The sequence below is a fragment of the Dermacentor variabilis genome, chromosome 5, assembly GCF_050947875.1.
Source record: "Dermacentor variabilis isolate Ectoservices chromosome 5, ASM5094787v1, whole genome shotgun sequence".
In the NCBI taxonomy this organism is placed as follows: Eukaryota; Metazoa; Arthropoda; class Arachnida; order Ixodida; family Ixodidae; genus Dermacentor; species Dermacentor variabilis.
This window is the reverse complement of record NC_134572.1, coordinates 64,627,825-64,652,028: the sequence shown is the minus strand read 5'-3', so window position 1 is coordinate 64,652,028 and position 24,204 is coordinate 64,627,825. Positions and strand designations below refer to the sequence as shown.

Genomic DNA, 24,204 nt, shown 5'->3' with positions numbered 1-24,204 from the left:
GTCCGACAGTTTCTGAACAATTCGCGCTGGGCCCTCCCACTGCACGTCTAGTTTGTTGTTTAGCGATGTGCGCAATATCATGACCTCATCGCCCACCTCAAAACGACGGGCCCTGGCTGTCCGATCATAATAAACCTTGGCCCTCTGCTGGGCCTTTGTCATTGCTTCACCTGACAACTCCTGTGCCCTTCTTAAGCGTTCGAGGAGCTTAAGTACGTACTCCACCACGACTGGGTCGTCGCCCCTGCCTTCCCATGATTCTCGAAGCATGCGAAGCGGAGACCGAAGCGAGCGACCGTACACCAGCTCAGCTGGCGAAAACCCCGTAGCCGCATGCGGCGCGGTTCTTAATGCAAACATCACCCCAGGCAGACACAGCTCCCAGTCAGTTTGATGTTCAAAACATAATGCTCTCAACACGCGCTTCATGACGGAGTGGAGCTTCTCAACGGAATTCGACTGTGGGTGGTACACTGAGCTGTGTAACAGCTTTACCCCACACCTTTCGAGAAAAGTTGTCGTCAAAGCGCTAGTAAACACTGTGCCCTGATCTGATTGGATTTCCGCAGGGAAACCAACTCGCGCAAATATGGACAGTAGTGCATTAACTATCTCAACTGAGCTGAGTTCTTTAAGCGGCACTGCTTCAGGGAACTTTGTCGCTGGGCAGATCACAGTCAAAATGTGTCTGTACCCCGTGGCTGTTACCGGCAGAGGTCCCACTGTATCAATAACGAGCCGTCTAAAAGGCTCCGTTATGATAGGTACCAATTTCAACGGCGCCCTTGATTTGTCCCCTGGTTTGCCCACCCGCTGACAGGTGTCACATGACCTCACGAAGTGGTCTGCGTCCCGAAAACACCCTGGCCAATAGTACTCTTGCAAGAGACGGTCCTTAGTTTTCTTAACTCCTAGGTGTCCGGACCACGAACCCCCGTGTGACAAGCGCAACAGATCCTGACGATAGCATTGAGGCACGATCAGCTGATCGAACTCCACTCCTCTGCGGTCTAGATACTTCCGGTACAGGACTCCACCTCTTTCCACAAAACGCGCATTTTTCCTGGCGATACCTTCCTTGACATTGCAGCGAATGTTTTCTAGGCTGCCATCCTTCTTTTGCTCGGCTATCAAAGCCGACCGGCTGACTTTTAGCAACCTATCAAGTCCGTCTGACGTAGGCGCGATGAGCAAATCTGTAGATAGCTCTTCTAACTTTCCCGTGTCGGGCGTTTCCTCTCCAGTATCTGGCGCCTTTAACGTTACAGACTCAAGTTTATTCAGTTCGGGCGTGCTCTGAATATCAGCTTGCTGCGCCTCTGACCCTTTTTCGTTGTTTGATAACGTCGGCCCCGCAACTACCGCCTTTGCAGCGAGCTCCCGAACCTTCGATCTGGTTAAGGCCTGAACACTAGCTTCACCAAACAAAAGCCCCTTCTCGCGCAGGAGGTGATCGGACCTGTTTGAAAATAGGTACGGGTACTGGGGGGGCAGCATAGATGACACTGCCGCCTCCGTCTCAAGCGTTCCGAAAGGTCCTTCAATAAGCACCTTTGCTACTGGCAGACACACGCTATGAGCTTCCACGGCTTGCTTGATCCATGCGCACTCGCCCGTGAACATATGGGGTTCTACGTAAGACGGGTGAACTACATCCATCGTAGCTGCGGAATCGCGAAGCACTCGGCACTCTTTCCCGTTCACGAGGAGGTCTCGCATGTAAGGCTCGAGAAGCTTCATGTTCTCGTCAGTGCTGCCTATTGAAAAAAACACAACTTTTGGTGTTGTTTCCGGACACTGCGCCGAAAAGTGACCCGGCTTCTGGCACGTATAACAAACGCGCGCTCGCCTCATCTCGAACCGCTTTCTGCGTTTGGCTGCCGCCGTCTCTTTACGTTTGGTCGGACTGCTTTCACTCGCATCCTCACTACGCGTGTCCCCCTTTAATCTCATGGCTGTGAACTTCGGCCTCTCAAACTTCGAGCCAAATTCACCCTTTTGACCGTCCTTAGCTCCGCGAGCCCGACGCGTCACAAACTCCTCGGCTAGCTCAGCGGCTTTAGCCACCGTACAAACGTCTGGCCTATCCAAGACCCAGTATCGCACGTTCTCCGGTAACCGACTATAAAACTGTTCTAGCCCGAAGCACTGCAGAACTTTATCGTGGTCACCAAACGCTTTCTCTTCTTTGAGCCACTCCTGCATGTTCGACATAAGCCTATACGCAAACTCTGTATATGACTCACTTTTGCCTTTCTCATTTTCCCGAAACTTCCGACGGAACGCCTCCGCAGACAGCCGGTACTTTTTTAGCAGACTCGATTTTACTTTGTCGAAATCCTCTGCCTCCTCTCTATCCAAGCGAGCGACTACGTCGGCCGCCTCGCCGGGTAACAAAGTGAGCAAGCGCTGTGGCCACGTTTCCCGAGAGAACCCCTGCTTCTCGCACGTTCGCTCAAAGTTAACCAGGAACAAACCAATGTCCTCTCCAAGCTTAAACGGCCGCATCAGGTCAGTCATTTTGAACAATACTCGTTCTCCTGCACCGTGTGCCTGACTTCCATTACGAGCGCGTTCCATCTCTACCTCGAGACGCTTCATTTCCAAAGCGTGTTCGCGCTCTTCTTTTTCTTTCTGCTCTTTAAGTTCGCGCTCCTGTTTCTCTTTTTGCTCTTTAAGTTCGCGCTCATATTTCTCTTTTTGCTCTTTAAGTTCGCGCTCCTGTCTTTTTGACCTCTCCTCAATAGTCTCAAGGCATTCCGACAGCTCGTCATCCTCAGCCTCTAACTCAAGAATAGCCTTTAGCAGTTCAGGTTTTCTTAGTTTGTCTGAGACATCCAGACCCAACTCTCTTGCAAGCTCCAACAATTTCGGTTTGCGCAACGACTTCAAATCCATGGCTGCTCTGAATGCTGCTTTCTCTACTGCTTACTATTGTCTTGCCGCAAACTAACCCGGCAGCAACGACAACCACAATTACCAGCTCTGTTTCTGACACTAACAAAAGCCTGGCAAAGCTCAGAAGAAGAAAGTCCCGCACTCACCAAACTTCGCAGGCAGGAATTCCGCGCAGTCGTTCCGCTGCAGGCAACCAGTCGTCACACAGGGCTCGTTGCACTGCTCCCGGATCGTCGTTGAGCTGCTCAGCATACAGTCAACTGCATATCTTCGCTGCTGGCCTCCGTTGTCGCGATCTCACTGCTGGCAGACAGTTGTTTGAAGTCGGAGGCGATCTCACCGCTGCCAACCAGATATTTCGATCCCTCCGATGGCATCGGTTTGTTGGGAACTCGGCGCTGACGCCCGTGGTTGTACCTGGGTCGCAAGCCCCAAGGGTAGCGTTGGCCTGGCGGCCTGGGGTGCAACTGGAAGCATCCGAAGGTCCCGGCAAAGCAGGAGTCGACTGGTAACAACAAAACAACTTGTTTATTTTAACATCGCAAAGAGTTGGCGGTCAGGTTGACCGAAGTAGAGAGACGGGAGAGCACTTTACTCAACAGAAGAAATCGGAGCCCTCCTTTTGGCGTCCGGGGGCAGCTGTTTTTATACTCTCGCAGTTGAGGGCAAGAAGGAACCCCTCAATTGACGAGCACGTGAATGTACAATGGGCTAATGGTGACGCACACTGTCGTAGCGCCGCCGGTCGGGCACAAAGACTGGGATGAGAGGGTGATCCCTGCTTTCGCATCGCCTGGTTCGGGCACAATGACTGGAAGGAGAGGGTGCCCCTGCTGTCGCATCGCCTGGTTCAGGCACAATGACTGGAAGGAGAGGGTGATCCTTTGCGGTCGCATCGCCGCAGTCGCGCCTGGAAACACCTGGCGGGGAGCGTTGCGGCGACGACGATCGGGCCAAAATGTCTGCCGCCCCGCCGCAGTCGCGCCGGCAAAACCGCGTGTCGCAGACGAAACGCAACAGTGGGTTTTCATCTATGCAGGCACTTGTTCGCGTGCTTTAATAACCACTCCGTGCACGTTTTCCATCGATATGCTTGTGCAACTTAATTCGACCGTTCATCGCAACGTACGCATTAATCGTCTTCCTCGCACAACGTGCGAGTGTGGCAGCCGCATGCTGCTTTCGCACCTGTTGTCTTTTCGGGAGAGCGTGCGCTGAGCTCGGCTATAGCGCGGAGCATGCTCATGTGCTGGGCCGACTTTTTCTGGCTTCAGTTTTACCCCGTGACGCTCAATACAGGGATAAAATTGAAGCCAGAAGGAAAAAAAAGTGGCCCAATACGTGATCATGTATCAAAACAGAACGTCTGCAAGGTACCACGGCAAGTCTTATAATAGAGAGTTTTTGAAAAGCGTTGGGCGACGCTAACTGCATTGTAGACCCTTTGCGCTCACTTGTGCTCGCCTTAATTGCCTTATTTGGTACGCCCAGCTGCTCAATTGCGTTCCCTCCTCCCAGCGCTTTGGTACCGTAATTTAAAACTGTCTTTGGGAGACGGAAAGTTCCCTTCGAGATAATAAGACGTTTTCACTCCCCACTGCCAGCGCTCCTCATCGCCAGCGTATACAGTCGCCGTATGTCATATGCAGTATATATATATATATATATATATATATATATATATATATATATATATATATATATATATATATATATATATATGTGTGTGTGTGTGTGTGTGTGTGTGTGTGTGTGTGTGTGTGTGTGTGTGTGTGTGTGTGTGTGTGTGTGTGCTCGCGGTTGTCGAGTGAACTCTGTTCATGCACGTGTCTTCGGGCGCTTGACACAATTCACGCATATTTAGTCAGTAAGCGAATGTACGATCAAATTTAAACTTCGCATGCAGTCACGAGCCTTTCGTGAGTGAGTGAGTGAGTGAGTGAGTGAGTGAGTGAGTGAGTGAGTGAGTGAGTGAGTGAGTGAGTGAGTGAGTGAGTGAGTGAGTGAGTGAGTGAGTGAGTGAGTGAGTGAGTGAGTGAAACAACTTTATTTGGTCGACTGTAGACGTAAGCAAACTCAACGTCACCTGGCTAGGCCCACTCGGGGACCATCAGGTGGAACCTGACGGCCCTCTCGCGAGCCCTCTGGACTGCCAGGATTTGAGAGGTCTGATCGTGGGCCCTAATTAGCTTCATCATTTCCTCTTGGGTGAAAGGGGGACCGGCAGAGGCGCAGCCCCACAGGACATGTTCGAAGTCCGCATAATCACCACACAGAGGGCAGTCCGGGCTTGGGAACCGTTCGGGGTACATTGTGTGCAGCGCCGCGGGGCTCGGGTAAGTGCTTGTTGGCAGAAGTCTGAGAGTGACTGCCTGGGCCCTGCACAGCGAGGAGTGCGGCAAAGGCAGGAGTCTTCTTGACAGATAATTATGTTTGCAAATTTCGTTGTACGAGCAGAGAGGCTCGGGTCGCCCAGGAGAGGACGCGTTACCCAGCTCAGGGTCAGTCAAACCTCGTGCAGCCGAGTGAAATTTTTGCTGTGGCTGTCAAGTAAGCTATGACTGTCACTGATTCGCCCTTCGAGCAAAAGCTGCAACTTTCTTCTTTTCTTTATTTAGGTCAAGCTTGGCATTTTGGCATATTTGTTAACGGTTCAGTACACGAACATAAACGTCTTGTGACATTAATGCTGGAATCTGTGCAGTGCACAAGCAATGAATGAGATTACACGCTGCATAAAATGAAAATGAAGGCAATTGAACGACTGGCATTTAGTTGTACATAATTTAATTATCCGCTACACGGTAGGTTCGCTTCGTACCAAGATGCACGTTGATCTGCAAATTATATTTCTTTTAGCGGAATGTTTTTCAGCGTTTTCGGTTTTTCATAATATTCGTCGTACTGTTTTCCGGTTTTCAGTTCCCCCCCCAGTTAAGTTCTTTACGACCTATCGCCAACTTTTTTTGTGTGTGAGAAATTCTTGCAGGGAGCTTACAGTATCTTTTTAAAGGTGAATTTTTGGACGCGGTGTATACGTCTGCGCATACCACTGTGGTTGCGTCCGATTAACACAGAATAACAAATTCCGCGAAGGAGTCTACCGCAAGTTTGGGCACAATGCCATACGGCGATGTGGCTATGAAAGATCGCGAATTTGATATTCGAACACGAATAGAATGAGTCTTGATTTGTAACATTATGCCAGTACGATTAATACAAGAAATATGGCGCTCGACCCGGCATTGCCATCACTGAACGCATACAGTTTATCCGCCATAGTGACCGTAGTGTGAATAATTCAAAGAGCCGCGTCAGAGCTCCTTTCACTCCTCTGCGCATTCACTGCGCATTTCACCCCTCTCCCCCTCATCAGTGGAGTAGCCAAAAATGTTTTTTAGGGGAGGGAGGGAGGAGGAGGTGCACCCACTTGACCAGGGATGCGGAAGGTGACTGGGGTAGGGGGTGGACAGGCCACATTCGAATATAAAAATGGAGGAGGGTGGGGGCGTGGCTGGTGTTTTAATTTCTGGATACAGTGTACTAGAATACACTGTACTCTGGCTACGCCACTTCGCTCAGTGCTGCTCGTTTTCGGCGCAGCAACAGGCAAAATTAGAGCAAACATGGAACAAAAAATAAAAGCTCTAAAGATTGCTAGGTTTATAGGCTGAAGCGTGACGTTGACCTCACCTTGGAGGTCCCGCATAAATACCGTTCGTGTACTTTTCAGCAAGTTGCATAATCCATCAGCGCGAAGTTCAGTGCAAGTGCTGGATGCTCTTAATCCAGTGCTTGCCTCGTGCAAGCCCCGTGGCTCACCCGCAGCCTGCTATTTGCGCAACGACCACTGGCTCTTTGGTCACCCCAGATGTCATCAACGCAGATCACCAGCTATGGAACTTCGGTGTCACGGCGCTTCACTGCACACACAGTGACCACTTTTTCTTTCCTCTTTTCTTCTTTCTATTCCCATTTTCCTTTACCCCAATGTAGGCAAGCAAACCGGACGCTCGTTTAGTTGACCTCCTTGCCTTTCCTCTTTTTGCCGTCTCTCTCTCCAACGAGGTTATACTAAACATTTAGTATAACCTCATTGGGAAGGGGCACTGGAAGGGGTCCACGACAGTAATATGGGTTGGGGGTGTCGTCTGCCGCAGGCACCTGACGCTGTAGCTAGCAGCTGCGTGGCGATCGCTGTCTTACCACTGCTGGCGTCACACGGCGCGCTTTTGATAGGAATTGAGTGCGATCGAATTTCTTGACCACGATTGGCTCCTTCCGCAGTTTGCGCAAAGGAGCCACTCGCGATCAAGAAATTCGATCACGATTGGGCTCGATCGTGATCGAAAGTGTACCGTGCGACACTCGTATTAGCTATCTGCTAATTTAGATTTCACTGATAATTTCCACAGAATATGGCGTACCTTTTTCGGCTTGAACTGGAAACGCTAAAGTGACACTACGTGCAGAGTCCTTTGCTACGTGTAAATTCAAAATTCCCGCGCAGAACCCTGCCCCAGGCACGGCGCGCATAGCAACGGGCGGTGCGAAAAGCTCAGTTTAATTAACTTGCGTTATATATAATAGTTACATCATATTGCACTCTTCTGTATGACACTGGTATTCTGTTGCTCTCAATTTTAAAGGTCCAAGGCCCAAATTAAGTACCGACTGTCGATTGTTGCCGTCGACGTCCTAGGCATCCCAACGTTTTACATCGCTTTGCTTTTGCTTACGTTTTAATTCCTTGCAAGCTTGGGACCAAAAAGAACAAGCGCCAAGACGTAGTACCCCGGTAATTTTATCAGTTGTGAAAGTAAAGAATATATCTGTTGGTTGGTTGTAGGTGCACCGTGGGAGCCGTGCCGTGGGGCAGCATTCAAACCACACAGATTCAAACATCGGGTCCACGTGTCATTCTACCGGATATCCGGCTGCGAGAGTCCAATCACCCATCGCCACATTCCCCGGCCATCATTAAAAACTCCCAAATTCGTTCGCCGGCGTTTCGGGACATGTGTATAGTGATGAATAGTATTCTTTAATTTCAGCCTTGGACATATAGTAGTTAGGTGAGTACTCCCCTGTACAATTTATCTGTATTCTGCGTGCACATAGCGCGCATCTTCGGCGATGGGAGTGAAGTTTCCAATGCCGGTGTCTTACCAATGAATGAAAGGTGCATGCTGCCCGCAGCTGATCGGTAAGCTTAGAGCCGATCAGCGGCCGGAGCTTCTGAGGCTTACTTTAATATTCGTGGTGTTGCAACGTCTCTTGACGCTTAAGGTGTGAGCCCGAATTTATGGACACGTTTTCCTCCATGAACTCGTTTCAGGTCCCACTCTAATCAGTAGCAATGGCATTTTCGTCAATCTCGCGGCTGCGCCTCTCATGGTGTGTCGTCGCATTGTCAATAATTGGCTTCTACAAAGGTGAGTAAAAGAATATCCTCCCTTGCAAAATGTTTGTGCCTTCGCTTGTTGTAATTACGTTTGTGTTTTCCACGGCAGGCAGGTGCACGTACTGAAGTACCGTCTCCTATGTTTACACAAGTCTGTACTTGCTCGTACGTTGACCGAAACCTTGGTCGACGTTACCCTAGACCTCATTGCGTCTATATGTAAATTTACGCGCACAATTGTCTTAAATATATTGTCATAGTCTGCCTGTTTGTGGACACCTGACGCCACGTTGTATCACGCTTCGCGTGGGGCATATGTTCGGCAATGTTTCGTCATCGAGTTCCCTCGTGCACATTCGGACTTGTTTGTACTGAACGATCGTTTCTTTCTGCATACAGAAAACAAGTAAACCCTATTTTATTTATGTCGTGCCTCTGGACCTGCCATAATTTGCGCAGAAGAGCTTCACGACGGCCGCATCTTGACATACTTGCGAATATACGCATGTTGTACAAATGTTCCGACTTGTTCTTCTTCTTACTTTTTTTTTTTCAGTTGAATGTATTGCAGTCATGTCTGTGGACCTTGGCGTTGAGTGGATGAAAGTTGCCATTGTTTCAGTGAGTTTATCATACACTTAATTACTATGTTTTGTCATATCACGCAGCATAGTTATGCTCCTTTGGTAACTCTTCATAGAATAATGCAAGGTGCAAGGAAGGCATGACTAAGTGTTCGAAAGGATTCTAAAGGCGGCACAGTTGTTGAGACATGGACAAACACTAAATTACACGCACCTGAGCGCTTGTATCTGTGTCTTAATGTTCATCCGTGTCACAATAAGTGCGCCTCCTTCAGAATGATTATGACTGAATGTGTTCAGACACCATGGCTTAAGTTAAACTAAACTAGCCTGAACAAAAAGAAGTCTCCAAATGTGTTGTGTTTAAATGTAATTGTTGTAGGCTGTGAGGTGTAGGCTCGAGAACTTGCTTGATGTAAAACATTGCAAGGCATCTGTGTGGTACGGTATTTGCTGCTACGATTGGCTGCGAGGTTTGTAACTTGGGCAGATAAATTAGCTAACCATTGTGATGACAGTTCTAAGATGCAAGTGCACTTATATTGGAGTAACATAACATACCTAAGTGATTCCACAATGATTGTTTACCAAATTTTGTATATAATAATCATCTTTTTTTTCCAGCCCGGAGTCCCTATGGAAATCGCATTAAACAAGTAAGTTATTCCTCTTCAGGGTTTCTTGGCAATAACTGCTCTTAAGTATTTATTGTGTATTGTGAGAATCTGAATTAAATGTGCTGCTTACATGATTTCTTTGCCTTTTTTTTTAGAGATTCGCAACGAAAAACGCCAGTTGCTATTGCATTTCGAGATGGGGAACGGCATTTTGGTGAACAAGCTGTCTCAACGGTAAGTGTGCCTTGCTTGGAAGCATCTATGTCTAGATCACATTTGGTAGCTCCTTTTAATTCTGTTATTTTTTATTCTTGCTTAATGTTGCAATCATACAGTCATTGTTAAAGGTGCATAGAGTTTTGATTAAAGTTTTGGTTAGAGCAGAACTCAAAGTTGAAGCCACAATATTTTTCCAAAGGTAGCCAAGGAGCAGCCACTGTAAGCCACAAATGTTGAAGGTATCCCAGAGAATAGACAAGCTATTGATAAATGATCACTTCAAATAACTATACTACTACCCTGTGCCAGGCAATGCAATTATGAGAGATGTCATTTGATGCTTTGAAAATGGTGCATTATGTTTTTACATAGCTCTAAGGGCAGCAATACCTAGTTTAATTACGGGCACAAAAATTCTGTTGGGCAAAACGTGTTGCTTTATGAAATCCAGGACTACTACCAGATTGGTAGTGCTGTGGTGGTATTGCAGTGCTTGAGGTTCCTTTTAGAAGCTAGCAGAACAAAGAAAAATGCATCCCAGCAGTATATGGGCCACAATTTTTGTAGCTGAGTCACTCTTAAAGTGATCAGTGTAATGCACAGTACCATAAATTAATAAACCTCCGACTATCAGTTTAGTTCCTTCCAGGAGCATACAGTGATTTCTTTTTTCAATGCAGACCAGACAAACAGAAGATAGTTTAGCATCCCACAACTCTTCCATACGCTCTTTTTGGGTTTTTTTTTAATTTTTGTCAGCTTTTCTATTTTCTGGTCACGATTACACCTGCAGTAACATTAAACCTGTGCTAGTTATAGTTAGAACAAAGCCCAGTCACATTCCTTATTGTCCACGAAACGTAGAAGGCAGTTTTAATGTAAGGCAATTTGCTTATTCAGGTACTCAGTGGCTGGCTTGTTCATGCTTAAATTTTACACAAAGGTAACATTTTGCGGTGTATGCTGCCTGGCAGCATGTTTGGATTTTGTGTACAGTACAGTCTACTGTGACACTGTAGCTCAAGTGCTGGCTAAAGTGCTGCAGTCCAGAGTCAATGGCTCTCGAGTGGGCAAAGTGGAGGGGGCCGATGGGGGGGGGGAGGGCGAGAGTGAGGACAACGGCTGACAACAATCAATTCTTAGTTCCAGGAACCGCCACTCTGTTCGTGTAACAGTGTTTAAACATTTTAGTTTTACCATGTCGTGATTTACAACAAAAAAGGCGCAGTATAGTTGCATGACTAACACAGCGGCCAAAACAGATTGAGGTACTGTGAATGGTCAGGACCTACAACAGAACTAGAACCACAACAAAAATGAAACGGCCACCATGTTTATGAAAATGTAACTGGAGCACAAAAAATGAAGGACTGTATAATATAAACTAAAAAAAATCTGCTGTATTTATTGTTATCCAGTAGGACAAAGAAAATGCAATTGTCAGGACACTTGGCCATCCCAACTGGGTCAAGTCAGGGCAGTCCTGCTAAATTTGGAGCTGTTGGCAACCCTACTGCAGTCAGTGCACTGCCCCAAAGTGTAAAAATGGGCCAGTGCCACAAACCACAAGTCTGTGCAGAGCTGCTCACTTCCAAATTCATGTGTTCCCCTTAACTTTGGACCGCACTGTGCACATTGTGTAAAATGCATCGCCTCGGGAAAGGAACAATAACTCTGTCTTTGCTATCATCAACTATCGTATTGGACAATGCTTGGGTTGACCGGTTCACCTGGCCTTTGATCTTGCCGTGCAGGGGGTCAGATTTCCAGACAAGAGCTACTCGCACTTCCTTGACCTGTTGGGCAAGGACAGGAACAGCCCTGTAGTGAAGGAATTTGAACGTCGCTTCCCATACTACCAGTTGGAGGCTGACCCAAGGACGGGTGGTGTCCTGTTCAGGCACCCAGAGGGCATGGTCTTCAGCCCTGAGGAACTGCTTGGCATGATTCTGGCTTACGCAAGGGAGTTTGCTTCAAATGCTGCTGGTGAGATTTAACAGAGTTCTCTCTACTTTCTGAGTGAGTAGTGACTTGCAGGGATTTGTTGTCTGGCCATGGTAAACCATGTAAAAAAAAAAAAAAAATGGGTGAACTTCCAGAAACCTATGGACCTTTTCTTTAATGGCTTGATGGGGGTTACCATGTTGGTGGCTGGACAGGGGCAGTGTCGTGCTGGTTGTACTGAAACATGAAGGGAACAGGTGTATAAGGCTCTTGCATGTGATGACAACAGACCAAAAGGCATTCATCTCCAACTGTGTGGAAGTGTGTATAGTGACTAAACAATTGAGGCATGAAAGTTTGAACACTAAAAAAAAAAAAGGCACTTTTGAGAAATTTACTAAGGACTTAGTGTGGTGGTGGACACAGATGTACCGCAGTGCTACAATATTCCATGCCACCCCATTCTTTGTTCTTCCCCTGTATTTTATGAGCACATTAGACCATGTAGGGTCCTTGTTGGAAGTGTTTAAGTGCCAAGGTGGCCAGATGTAGTCGAGCCAGAGAGTGAATGGCCATCTGAGCTTTCTTTTTTTTTTCTGATGTGCACAGCTCTGTTTATGCAGCTATGTCCATTATAACGCAATATGTTCTTAAACATGGTCAATTTGCAATGTCTCAAGGGCATTTGAAGACAAAAGGATGAGGCCTACTGTGACTAGGACACTCCTTTTTCCCATCTGAACAGACTAGCTTGCAAAGCTTGGTTGTAATGCTTTCACTGTGTCAGCATGACAAAAATACCGAAATCCACAATACAGCCCTTTCTGTAATGCTATATGGGAACAGTAGTGTTAAGCTTGAATAATTAATCCAAATGGTTCCAGAAATATTTTTCTTGTTTATTGTTTTTACATGGTTTCCTCAAATTAGTGCTGGTACTTGTAGCCATCGGGCTAGGATTTGACAATCTTCACGGCACAATGGCACTCCAGAATGGCTCCAAGTCCTTTCTTTTTTTTTTTTGCTTTCCACCACCCTTCGCCTGTTACAGACCAATACATACCCCTCCCTCACACGCTATCACACCATATACCCCAACATCTACCCGAGCCAGACGTGCAAGGTCTCTAAAACTCGGTCAGCAACACTCCCCCACATGCTATGGGAGTGCAAACATCAATACCCAGACCTTAATCCCATGACTCTCGCGTCGAGGTGGCACGCTGCCCTGTGCAGCTCCCATCTCGACGACCAACTCTGGGCGACCCAGCAGGCCTACGAAGCGGCAAAGAGGCAAGACCTCGACGTCCCATTGTGGGAGGCCTAAGCCCAGCCGACTAAACTGCTGGGGCTCATTAAAGTTCACTCTCTCTCTCTGCTTTGCAGGACAGACAATCAAGGATGCGGTGATCACAGTTCCTGCGTTCTTCAACCAGGCAGAAAGGAGAGCACTCGCTCAGGCTGCTAGCCTTGGGGGCCTAAAGCTTCTTCAGCTTATCGGAGCCAACACTGCCGGTGAGACTCTTGTTTTTGTTTATTTCCCAGATTCTGTTTAATGCTCGCATGTCATGCCTTTAAACTGGCACTCATGTTTCATTTTCTTCTTTTTTTTATCAGTTTGTATATATGAACTCGTGCGTACGACAAATATTGTCATCATCATCAGCCTATTTTTATGTCCACTGCAGGACGAAGGCCTCTCCAAGCGATCTCCAATTCCCCTGTCTTGCCCTAGCTGTTTTACAACTTTGTAACTCAGCCATAAAATACAATTCCACAGTTTTCTTAATTCCATCTAATAACACATTTAAAGCTGATGAAATTTTTTGATTTATACGCTGCTCTGAAATATAGCGCTAACTTGTGAAAACATTTGCAACATTCTTGTAAAAATTGTAACGATTTCATCTAAGCTGTAAACTTACATATCACATTGTACACATGAGATACTCTAACAGATGCAGTTTACAAAATGGCGATATCCTTTGTTTGTTTGTTTGTCCAGAGTTGCAAATTTGTAAACTTGGTGCTTTTATTTTTTGTGAAGCTTACCAATTTGCAGGAATATTTGTGAAAAATTCCAGGTTATAAATAAAAATCTGCTTCCTACAGTTGCTAGAATTTAACCTTCTCTATTAACTGTGACAAATTTCATTCAAGTCGGTCCAGCAGTTGTCTCATAATAGCATTTTAGTATTTCACGTCTATATGAATAGGTAAATCAGAGTTGGCCCGTAGCGAAAGGTTCTTCTTAAAGCTTTTGCTATGCTATATGGTGCAAGGCTTCTTTACGACCTTGAGTCGACCATGTTCTCATTGTTCTAATGTATTCACTTTTCATATTTAGCATCGTATGCTGCTTGATCAGGTAGCAATTGCATTATTCCTGGGCAGGTCTGAGTACATTCCTGGAATTCGGGCTCTTAAAGTTTATCTGAAGTTCAGCATCATCTTGGTCATGTCTGTTAAAACAAAAATTAAAGAAAAATTATGATTGCAGTGGTGTGTGCTAGGTAACAGGCATTCTGTGTCCTCCTTTTAATCCTTTTGCAGCGGCACTCAACTATGGTGTTTTCCGGCGCAAGGAGTTCAATGACACGCCAGTGCACATCCTGTTCTATGACATGGGCACTGGCAGCACCACGGCCACCATTGTGGCCTACCAGACAGTCAAGACCAAGGACAAGATTCTCGCTGAGCATGTGCCTCAGCTTTCCATCAAGGGCGTGGGGTGAGGTTCCTTTGCAGGTTACTTTGGTCAACTTTGACAGCTGCTACTAATGAGTGGTGCCTAAATGGGACATCTTGCATATTCAACATATAGGAATCTGTGTCAGTTCGGGCAGTCTAGTAGGTTCGTGAACAAAATATCTGCTTCAGTGGCTAAATCTAAGGCATAGAATACAGCATATGTGTAGGTGACCTGAACGACCAATAACAGATTATAAATCGCACAGTTGCATTTTTTCTCTTTTCTTTGAACCACTCCCATTCTTCAGCTTTGCTTCTTTACATTCATGCTAGGCATAACTTTATGGGGCAACCTTCTTTAAGGTGAGCTTGGGAACACCTAATTACCTATAGATGTTAATAGGATCACTAGTTTTGTGTGCTGTCCTTTTTTTTCTTTTTCGTGGATCATGTAGTCATTTCTGAGCAGCTGTACAAGTAGACTGTATTGTTAAATCTCTTAAACTGTGCCAGCTCTACCATTTGTTGTTTTATTGGATACCTTAGTTATTAGAACTACCCTGACAAAGTAAATAGTAAAGGTTCCTGATCCATTTTAAGTTCAAGCTGCATGCATGCCTGCTGAATATCTGTTGCTTGACTTGCTACCTACACAACACTTGTCCCCTTAATGGTAGATGAGGTTAACAGTGCATAGTGTTTCAATGCCGTGAGGTGTGCTGGGTTCTTGTACAATGCAGGTCATTGTATAATGTGTTTTAGTTTATAAATGAACTAGGCTGATGGCTGTAATTTATGATGTGTGCACCAATTGCAGCCAGCTGGTTCTCTGGTTTCTCAGTTATTACTTCATATAGTTAGCGAATTTCTTTTTTGTCTTTTTTAGCAGGGCACCTATAACTTTATCTGTTCACTTGTTGCACTGCGCTCAGTTCCCTTTCAGACTTGTCACATTGTATCAGTTAATATGAAACTATGAGACTTGTGGTGAGCACAATTTACACACGACACCAGTGGTTTGTTAGCACTGAAGACTCTGTTCTACTGTATGATGGTAGTCATGGTTACATAACTTGAACAATTAGACACACCTGTGCATTATTTGTACTCTCCAGTTCTTGGAAAGAGTTGGCTATTCTTTTTGAAACAGGTATGATCGTTTCCTGGGTGGCTTGGAGTTCAAGCTGCGACTGGGCGAGCGATTTGCCCGGGAATTCAGTGCACTGAAGAAGACAAAGCAGGACGTGTTTGACAACAAGCGTGGACTAGCCAAGCTCTTCAAGGAGGCTGACCGTGTGAAGAAAGTTCTAAGTGCCAACACTGAACATGTTGCCCAGGTGCGATCATCGAGCCTTTTCTTCTTTGTGGGCTTGAACAATCTCTCGGTTATGGAACTGAAGGGAACCTTAGACTATAAATAGGGAAAACGGGATTAAAACCTAGGTTAACAAATGGAAAACACACTTTGTGATTGATACTGGAAAAGTGCCATTGCATCCTCAAAGTGTTATGTACTTATATAGAGAGAAACTTTTTAATGATAGCTGGAGATGTTAGCGTTGTGAAAGGCCTCGCATGCTACACCAGATAATTTGGGTGAAAGATGAAGTTTAATGCTATCACTTGTTGCCCACAGGAACGTGCTGTTGTGCAAAAAAATACAAAGGGACAGCTGACATCCTGGAACATTTGTGGTTTGTGTGAGCAGAGCTGCAGGTTTTTCGTAGAAACAAACTTGCTGGCATTTCTGAGCTCCATGCTACTTTTGGGGAGACGTGGAGCTGTAAAGCCTTTCCCGTGAATTACTGAAACACTGTTGACTGCTCATACACACTGATTTCTTTATGCATATGATCTGTTATAAATCTGTGGACATTCCTCTGAGAGAGAATTGGGCTTTCTTTCACTGCAGGTTGAAAATGTAATGGAAGACGTGGACTTCAAGTTCCCTATCACCAGGGTAGAGTTTGAGGAAATCAGCGATGACCTGTTCAAGCGTGTGGCCGCACCAATCCACATGGCCCTTTCATCTGCTGGCATGACCTTGGTGAGCAGTATGCTTTAATTCTAGTGCATTATTGTTTCCATGGCTGGTATAGTGCAAAAATGTCACCCTTTCGTTGTGACATGGATTTTAATGCCGTCTGCTAGGGTCTAGTTAATTTTAATTCTTAAGGTGACATTGTATTCTGAAAGTTTTGAGAACATTTACGGAGTCACAATAACCGGAATACGAAAAAGTACTTCGAAATCTGCGACGTCACACTGATGTACCAGTACTGGAATTTCGGTGTGAAATTCAAATAGAACTTTGACCTTTACTTTATCTTCTAACCTGGTTCAAATTATTACCTCATTATTAAAAAAAAATCAGATGCATAAAGAATACTATCAGTGCAAAGAGAAACACTAAAGCAGTCTAGTGTCCATTTAACTTTGTTGTCTTTGTTCCTGCATTTCCCAGGGTGAAATCGACCAAGTGATAGTGGTGGGTGGCAGCACCCGCATTCCGCGCGTGCAGCAGGAGCTGCATGCTGCCCTGGGAAGCAGCCGAGAGCTGGGCAAGAGCGTCAACGCAGACGAGGCGGCGGCGCTCGGTGCAGCCTATCAGGCCGCCTACCTCAGCAAAGGGTTCAAGGTCAAGCTCTTCCAGGTCAAGGAGGCCAGTCTGTTCCCCATTCAGGTGTGTGTGGCCTGCTTGGCGATGGAGTGACCGTCTTGAACGACATTTGCATAAACGTAGTACTAGTCTTGCACAGATTTTCAATTACAAGGTTGGTGCAGGGTGCCAGTGTCTCGCCTTAATTTGATGTGCTACCTCTCGCATAATTGTGGTGACGCCTTGCATCATCATGTGTCCAGAGCACAAGCGCACATTAAACCACTTCCGTCACGGGTAATATTGGCAAGCGAAATATGGCAGAAGGTACAATCCCGGGACTTAGAAGAGTAGCTTTTTGACCTTCTGCTAGAAGTGCATACCCAGATGTTCTGGGTTGTTGACTTGCAATGATAATGCCAGATGTAGCTAGCTACATTGATTGATGTAAAGGGCACATGCGCTGCTTTTTTCTATACGACGTCACCAGCAGTGGGAACGAGAACAAGCTGTGCAAGTGAATGCAACAAACTGTTCAGTTTTATCATTTCAATCTAAAGGGCCTGAGTCCCTCAAGCACATCGAAACCACTGACTTTTGCTTTTGCTGCATGAGGGATGCTAGAATAACTCATTTTTGAGGAGTTATTCAAGACTATAGACTGATAAAAATGCGTAGAGTGCTTGCTTGCATATTCTCTCATTATTCTTGCACCGTCCTTAAAACATTGTGTGTTCTTTAAATGTTATATATATTTCACCGCTTCAGAATGAAATCATTCATTGATAGTTAGTGCATATGTGCCATTTGTCTTGTTGTTTACACTCTTTGCCATGAATAAAGAGAAAATCAGACATCCACCCTTTGTAGCAATTGCTACGAACGGGTGGATGTCTGATTTTATCTTTATTCATTACTTCTCTCCACCTTGCGGGTTTCTGCAGAACTTCTACGTCAAACTGTTTGCCATCTTGAATGCAAATCAAATAGACCAGCTTTGTGCTTCCTCACATCCTTGCTATCCCTTTTTAAGTTCTTGTGAGTACCTCGAAGCTTAGTAAGTTACCTCTGAAAGCTTCCCGTGCTTAAAATGCTTGTACTTCAAGCTTGTCTCTTCATTGAGTCTTTTGGAGGTGAAAACAATGGTGCTGGCTTTATGTAGCATTGCTTTAGGTGTTTGTTAATAGTGGAAGCTCTGAATAATTTGAAATTGCCAAATATTCATTTCTCTTGGAATATAATAAATAATGAGCATTGGAGTACCTTGAGAGATGGATGCAATCGAAGACTGTTCTAAATAATACTGCTGCACCATGCTCAGTAATTTCCTTGCATTCCATGAGAATTCCTGGCTTCTATGTAGCCTGTGTATGTGAGTTCTCTCGATTTCACCATGTTTCCATCTCTGTGTGCGGTGCTGTGGTATAGCACTTCTGTCCTTCGATGCACACTGCACTGGTGCAACTGGTGATGTGCTGTTTTCTTGTCTCATTACTGTCACTGTCAAGGAGTACTAGATCACTGAAACCAATTGCATTTCTTGTACTTATAAAACTGCACAGCTTCAGAATAAATTAGTAGGAATTTTCAATCTTTTCAGTGAGTTTTGTCAAGCTTTCATGCGAGAACTCCTTATAGGATCGTGAGATATAAGAATAACAAATATTTTATGTCTGGTATACTTGGAAAGCACCTATCCAGACAGTTTAAATATGTGCCTGATGTAAAATGTTGTGAAGAAGTGAACCTGCTACATGAAGACAAAATTGCACTGCAAGGGCAAACATCCATCCCTCTACCTTCCAACTTAATTTACTAAAGCACATTACACTTTTAAGCATGAAATGCTTTTAGCTCCTGTTGTCGGTGGCCTTCAAGTGACCTTGAGCCAAAAGCCAGAGCCGCTATCTGGGCACTCAAATGAGAACATCTGGGCACTCAGACGAGAAATCCAGACAAGTTGCAAGAACCAAGTGCATTACGTATGTTAGTTACTCCCAAACAAGTAACAAAAAAATATTGCTTCCAAATTCTTTCTAATGTTTGTTCACAATATCACTCAAGCTGTAACTTCTAGTTCGCTGAAGTTCTATTTGTAATTTCTAATAGCGGACATTCAAAAGGCAGATACAAGGCGCCATACACTTCACCTCTGGGAAATGGAATTCGCATATCTACTGCGCTCGCCGAGCTGCTGTGTGGTGTGGCACTGGACACGTCTGGAAGTGCTGTTTTGCCCTTGATATGCGAAGCTCGCCAAGCTGCGGCGTGGCGTGGTGCCTGAAGCGTTTGATGCGCTGCTTTGCCTTTATGGAGGAAGAAAAAAAGTGAGGAAGAAAGCATTATGTCACACAGCCAGCCTTGTAAAGCGAACGCCCTGTGAAGCCAGCCTTTAGCTCAGTGGCGGCCCAACAACTGGCCTCTTGCGTCTAGATCACAGAGAAAGAATAAAGATTTGCTGAGACGTTTGGTCGTGCCTCCTTCGGGCACTCTTCTTCTTCTGGGTGGGTAGTGCGCTCGGTCTCCCTGGCATCTTTTGCTGCCTGTCGTGCCTCCTTAAGCTGGTTTTCTTCTAGCTGGGCAGTACCCATATGGACTATAGTAGGATACAGCTTTAAAAAACATCAGTTTGCAACCGAGGCACACCGACCACGCAGGATTGTTACTCCGCCAGCCAATTACAGAAGCAAACGAAATTGTCGCCATGCGACCATTTCAAAATGGCATTGTACTTGATACCTCCGGTGCGTCTGCTGTTCTTGAAGAGTCTTTTCATCGGCGGGAGTGATTAGGTGTGCAAAAGAGACGGACGAAGTGTATGAAGTCTGAGCTTTTCACTCTTCAAAAGTCGGCGGCACAATTCATTTCACTGCTGACCCCGTTTTACTCATGAAACTTAACTGCCAACTGAAGTGAAACTTAACAGTAAATAGTTGCAGTGAAGCATGTGTTTTATTTCAGTTCAATAAAGAATTAGGGTTTCACCGTTCCACTATAATAGACAAGTGAAAACGTACAAAATTACACGCTTATAATTTTATTTTTGTGGTTACTGCCTTATTTAGGTAACGGGGAAGTTTGAAGTCCGAACTGTTTGCAGCCTCGCAGAGGAGCAGTGGCTGGCGGTTATGAGGGTGTGGGCCGTGCTTCACTGCAGACTTGAGTTGTATTCGATTCTAGTGTACAGTATGGCATGGTGCGGTGTGGTGTAATGGGGTATGCCGTTGGCAACTTGCGCTATGCCCATTTTAAGATTGTGGCTAGTATCATCTCCAACCAATCTGCTTTGCCGGTTGCCATTTCATGCTTACATCTACTCTCGACTACGGGAAAGCCAGTTTTTTACTAAAATTTGTGACACAGATCCAATCAGAAGTCCTTTGAGATGTTTACATATTTTAAATATAATTTTAATCAGTGCTTTTGATTTTGGTGCACTATCCTTGCATGCACATTTGTGCATATAGTGCCTGAAGGGTTTATATTTCACATTGTTTAAAACTGAGAAAATATTTCATATATTTGATTCAATAGTCAAAGGTCCTTTTTTTTTTTTCAATATCTGTATTCAATTTGATTTAGAAACCTCGATGTTTTAACACCGCTAATTTGTTTTCTTTTACGCGCTGGGTGTTGCAGGTGGACTTCAGCCGAGATGTTGACACGGATGGCGTCAAGAGCACAAAGGTGGTCCGGCGAGTGCTGTTCAACAGAAACAACCTTTACCCACAGAAGAAGGTGATGACCTTCTCGCGCTACACGTCAGACTTTGACTTTGACGTCAACTACGGGGACCTTAGCTTCCTGTCCAACAATGAGCTTGGGTGAGGTGCTTCTCCGTACTCTTGCTGGTTTTGTATGAATTTGCCGTTTTAGCCAATCGCTTTTGTTTGCAACCAGCGTGTGTACTATATGGGATTCTGTTTTTTCTTCCTTTTTCGTGACCCGCTTTACTCTTGATATGAATACTTTCGACTGCTTTTGTTGACTGACCTGGCCAGAAAGTCAGCACTGCATGATGTAGTGCTGGTAGCGGTTGAGAAAACAATCGGGCTAGAGGGTGTTGAAGAAAAGGAACATTTGTAATCATCACATATTTATAACATATTACCATGTAGCATTAAGAGGTAACATAAAGTAACATACTTTGTAACAAGGGAAGCTTGTTTTGGAAGTTCATTGACTATATTTGGGCTGCACTTGTTGCAATATTTTTTTAGTAGTATGCTTGGTTACTGAGTTGTGTTAGTGCTTGAAACCTCTTGCATTCAGCTTTTGGTGATATTCTATAGAGGCTGCCTTGCGTTTGTTAAGGTCCAAAAGAGATTTGCAGTACATACAAACAAGCATACAGACTAGTATCTCCAGCATGAGGAACTTGCGTTTGAAGGTGGTTTTCATCACCATATTTATTCAATTATGAGGCTGTCATGATTATTAGGTGAGGGTGCAGTTGGGGGATCCAAGAAAAAAAGTTAAGTACGCACACTAATATAAGGTGATGTAGAGTAGACAATGGATTTAGGGGTGGCTTCATGGCAGCGCAAGAATTTTTTCATTTTTTTTTTTTTAATGTGGCTTCATGACAGTGCTTGCCGCGATGCCGTGAGGCCACTCTATAAGGTGAAATATGCGTTGCCATGAAGCAACACCTATATTGTATTCAAAACTTGCATACAAGCCCAGCATCCTTAGAGACTAAGGATGCTGGGAAACAACCTGGCCTGATATTCGAATAAGTACAGTAACTAAATCATGTGGTTGTGAGCACTGCGGTTGGGACTGAATGGAAATGTGTTTGAAACAAAGTAAAGGAATTTCCACAGGTGGGCATCAGCTATACCATTGGCCAAGGCCAGAATGTTTCTGTGAAGCCAGTAGGAGTGATTATTGTGGTGACGTTATTGATTTCTGGGCACAGAGAGAGGCTTAAAAAAGCTAAATTTGTTTAATAAGCTTCGGTCTAACCCCTCCTATCATCATGGCTGTGAAACTTGCCTTTTTCCATATTGCTGCCTGAGTGCTAAGGTGTCAGTGATAAGGTAGCAGGTACATTTAGCCATAATTGCAATGTATTTTTTTTGGTGTGGAACATATTTGTGTGATTTGCCTGAGATTAAAAAAGAAAGCCAATAAAGAATTAACTGTGTTGCATGGCATTTATTCCTAGTTTTGCTCTTGTTTTGTACTTCTGTGCTGTGTTCTGTGAGAGTTCCATGTAGGACTGCTCTAAAACATCAAGACCATATTCCCCACCTTTCCTGCGCAGCAACTTTGGATCACTGAACATCAGCAAAGTGTCGCTGACTGGAGTGGCGGAAGCGATTCAAAAGCATGCTGATGATGCTGAACCCAAGGGCATCAAGGCTCACTTCAGGCTAGATGAGAGTGGCCTGCTTCACCTAGACTCTGTGAGTGCCTTCTGCTTTCACACAGAACTGAGCTGTGCTTTCCTGTAGCGTGTAACATAAGCACCCTCTTTTATGCACCTGTAGCGGTTACAGCTTATAATTTCTTGCTTTTGTTTATACTCATCTAAATAACAAAAAAATCTTTACTGAGTCAAACCTCGTTATAACAAAATTGCATCCCACACAAAAATACTTTGCTTTGTTATTTGCAGTATTCATTATAAGCACAGACGCTGATATCATTAAAAAAAAAATGTGGTCGGGTCTAAGCAAAAGAAATATAAGCCTGATGCCTCTGAAGAGCCGCAAAAGGGCCTCCACTCTCCTGTTGATTTTGTTGGCTCGTTGGCTGCCTTCCTTGTCAAAATGTGTCACATCAACATTAAGTTTCAAATCCTATTGCATTGTCATTAATATGCAAGTGTGTGGTTGGTACCATCGCACAGGATCAGCATGTTGGCTTGCTGGCTGTGGGCTAGTGAAGCCAAGCTGTTAGCCAAAATGCATGTGCATGTCCAGAATGTACCACTTTAAGTTGCTCATGCTGGGTGTTTAAAGGGACAGACAACCTCTCAGAACATGAATCAAGATAACCCTGCTGAGGGGAAGATTGCCTAGCATACTGGTTAAAATGAGCCATGTTTTTTTTATCAAATGTGGATTTATATTTTTAATTCTTCACCAAAAGTCGCAACAAATGACCTTAGGTGCCCCATGCGGCAAGAACAAGAAGATGCATAAGAGGTCTGTCACTTGACCTTCTATTAGTCTACATGGTTCCTGGTCTTTCTATTAATATTGAAATGTAGTACATTTTTTATGGTTATAACTCTTCATAGCTTACAGGCTGCAGATACGCATTCATTTGCAGTGAGCAGAAAAGTGGTGCTGCCTTTACTTTCTTTTTTGATGAGTTGACTTGGCTTGTCTCTCGACAGAATAACGACGACGGGGACTAGCCAGCCATGACGTAGGTGTGTACTTGGGGGAAAAATGCAGTACAAATATAGGAAAGGTCTGTGTACAGGGTGCCTACCAACCGGAAAAACCAGTAATTCTCAGGGATTTTGAGTAGTCTGGAAAAACTTAAGGAAAACTCAGGGAATTTGTGCCTCTATCAGGGAAAATGAGCTATAATTTTATTGAAAAGGTCGAAAGCCATGGTAATGCTGGCTTGAGTAACAGACAGGAATCGTAATGAATCCTCGGTGACATCCTGTCGTCGGCTGGAGGAGTTTCCAGTGCACAGTCAACTATTGACTTTCCGGATTCCTGATAATTTGGACGGCTTCGCGGCACCACCGCGTGCCCCATAGAGTCATTGTATCAGAACATATGAACTTTCTGACGTAAGAGCTCTTCGCCATCCTATTTTCTGGACATATTGCCATTACTGCAGGTCCGAAGCGGCAATAATCAAAGCCACCACCGCAGCCATTTTATTACCTTGCCGCCTCGAACCGGCGCTCTCGCATGCAGATCCGCTGGCAGCCATAGTCACCACTGCGGCAATGCTAAACCTATAGCTGCTTCTATGTTCGTTATAAAGCTTCTTCCCATTGGCTGCCGTGTTTTTTATTGAAAGAATTCGCTGCTGGTCAGCAGTGGCATGGACTTCGCCTTTGGGGTTCTCGCGATTGTCTTGGAAGCTTCGAAAGCACAGTGCGTTGCATAATGCCGGTTCCAGAAAGTGAGCTTCGCCTTCGTACAGAAATGTTACTTGGTGAAGCACACGCAAAAGTATTGCAGTGGAGCATAACAAGCGTGGGAAGGGGCTATTGCCACGGGAGACAGTATGTATTCCTTAATTACACATGCGTGCACCCGGTATTTCCTG

At 45.1% G+C, this 24,204-nt stretch overlaps 1 protein-coding gene across 3 annotated transcripts in view; it reads left to right on the top strand.

Annotated features, from left to right (window-relative positions):
• The first annotated feature begins 7,815 nt into the window (after positions 1-7,815).
• Positions 7,816-24,204, top strand: part of Grp170 (hypoxia up-regulated Grp170 co-chaperone protein) — a 39,526-nt gene continuing 23,137 nt past the window's right edge. For 2 of the 3 annotated variants that reach the window (XM_075692657.1, XM_075692655.1), the window contains exons 1-13: positions 7,816-7,973; positions 8,237-8,333; positions 8,859-8,923; positions 9,511-9,542; positions 9,659-9,737; positions 11,477-11,708; positions 13,053-13,181; positions 14,220-14,397; positions 15,508-15,694; positions 16,270-16,404; positions 16,822-17,040; positions 20,596-20,780; positions 22,226-22,367. In XM_075692657.1, coding sequence (XP_075548772.1) covers positions 8,258-8,333; positions 8,859-8,923; positions 9,511-9,542; positions 9,659-9,737; positions 11,477-11,708; positions 13,053-13,181; positions 14,220-14,397; positions 15,508-15,694; positions 16,270-16,404; positions 16,822-17,040; positions 20,596-20,780; positions 22,226-22,367 — 1,659 coding nt within the window. In that variant the 5' untranslated portion in view covers positions 7,816-7,973; positions 8,237-8,257. The other variant, XM_075692656.1, reaches the window with a different exon arrangement.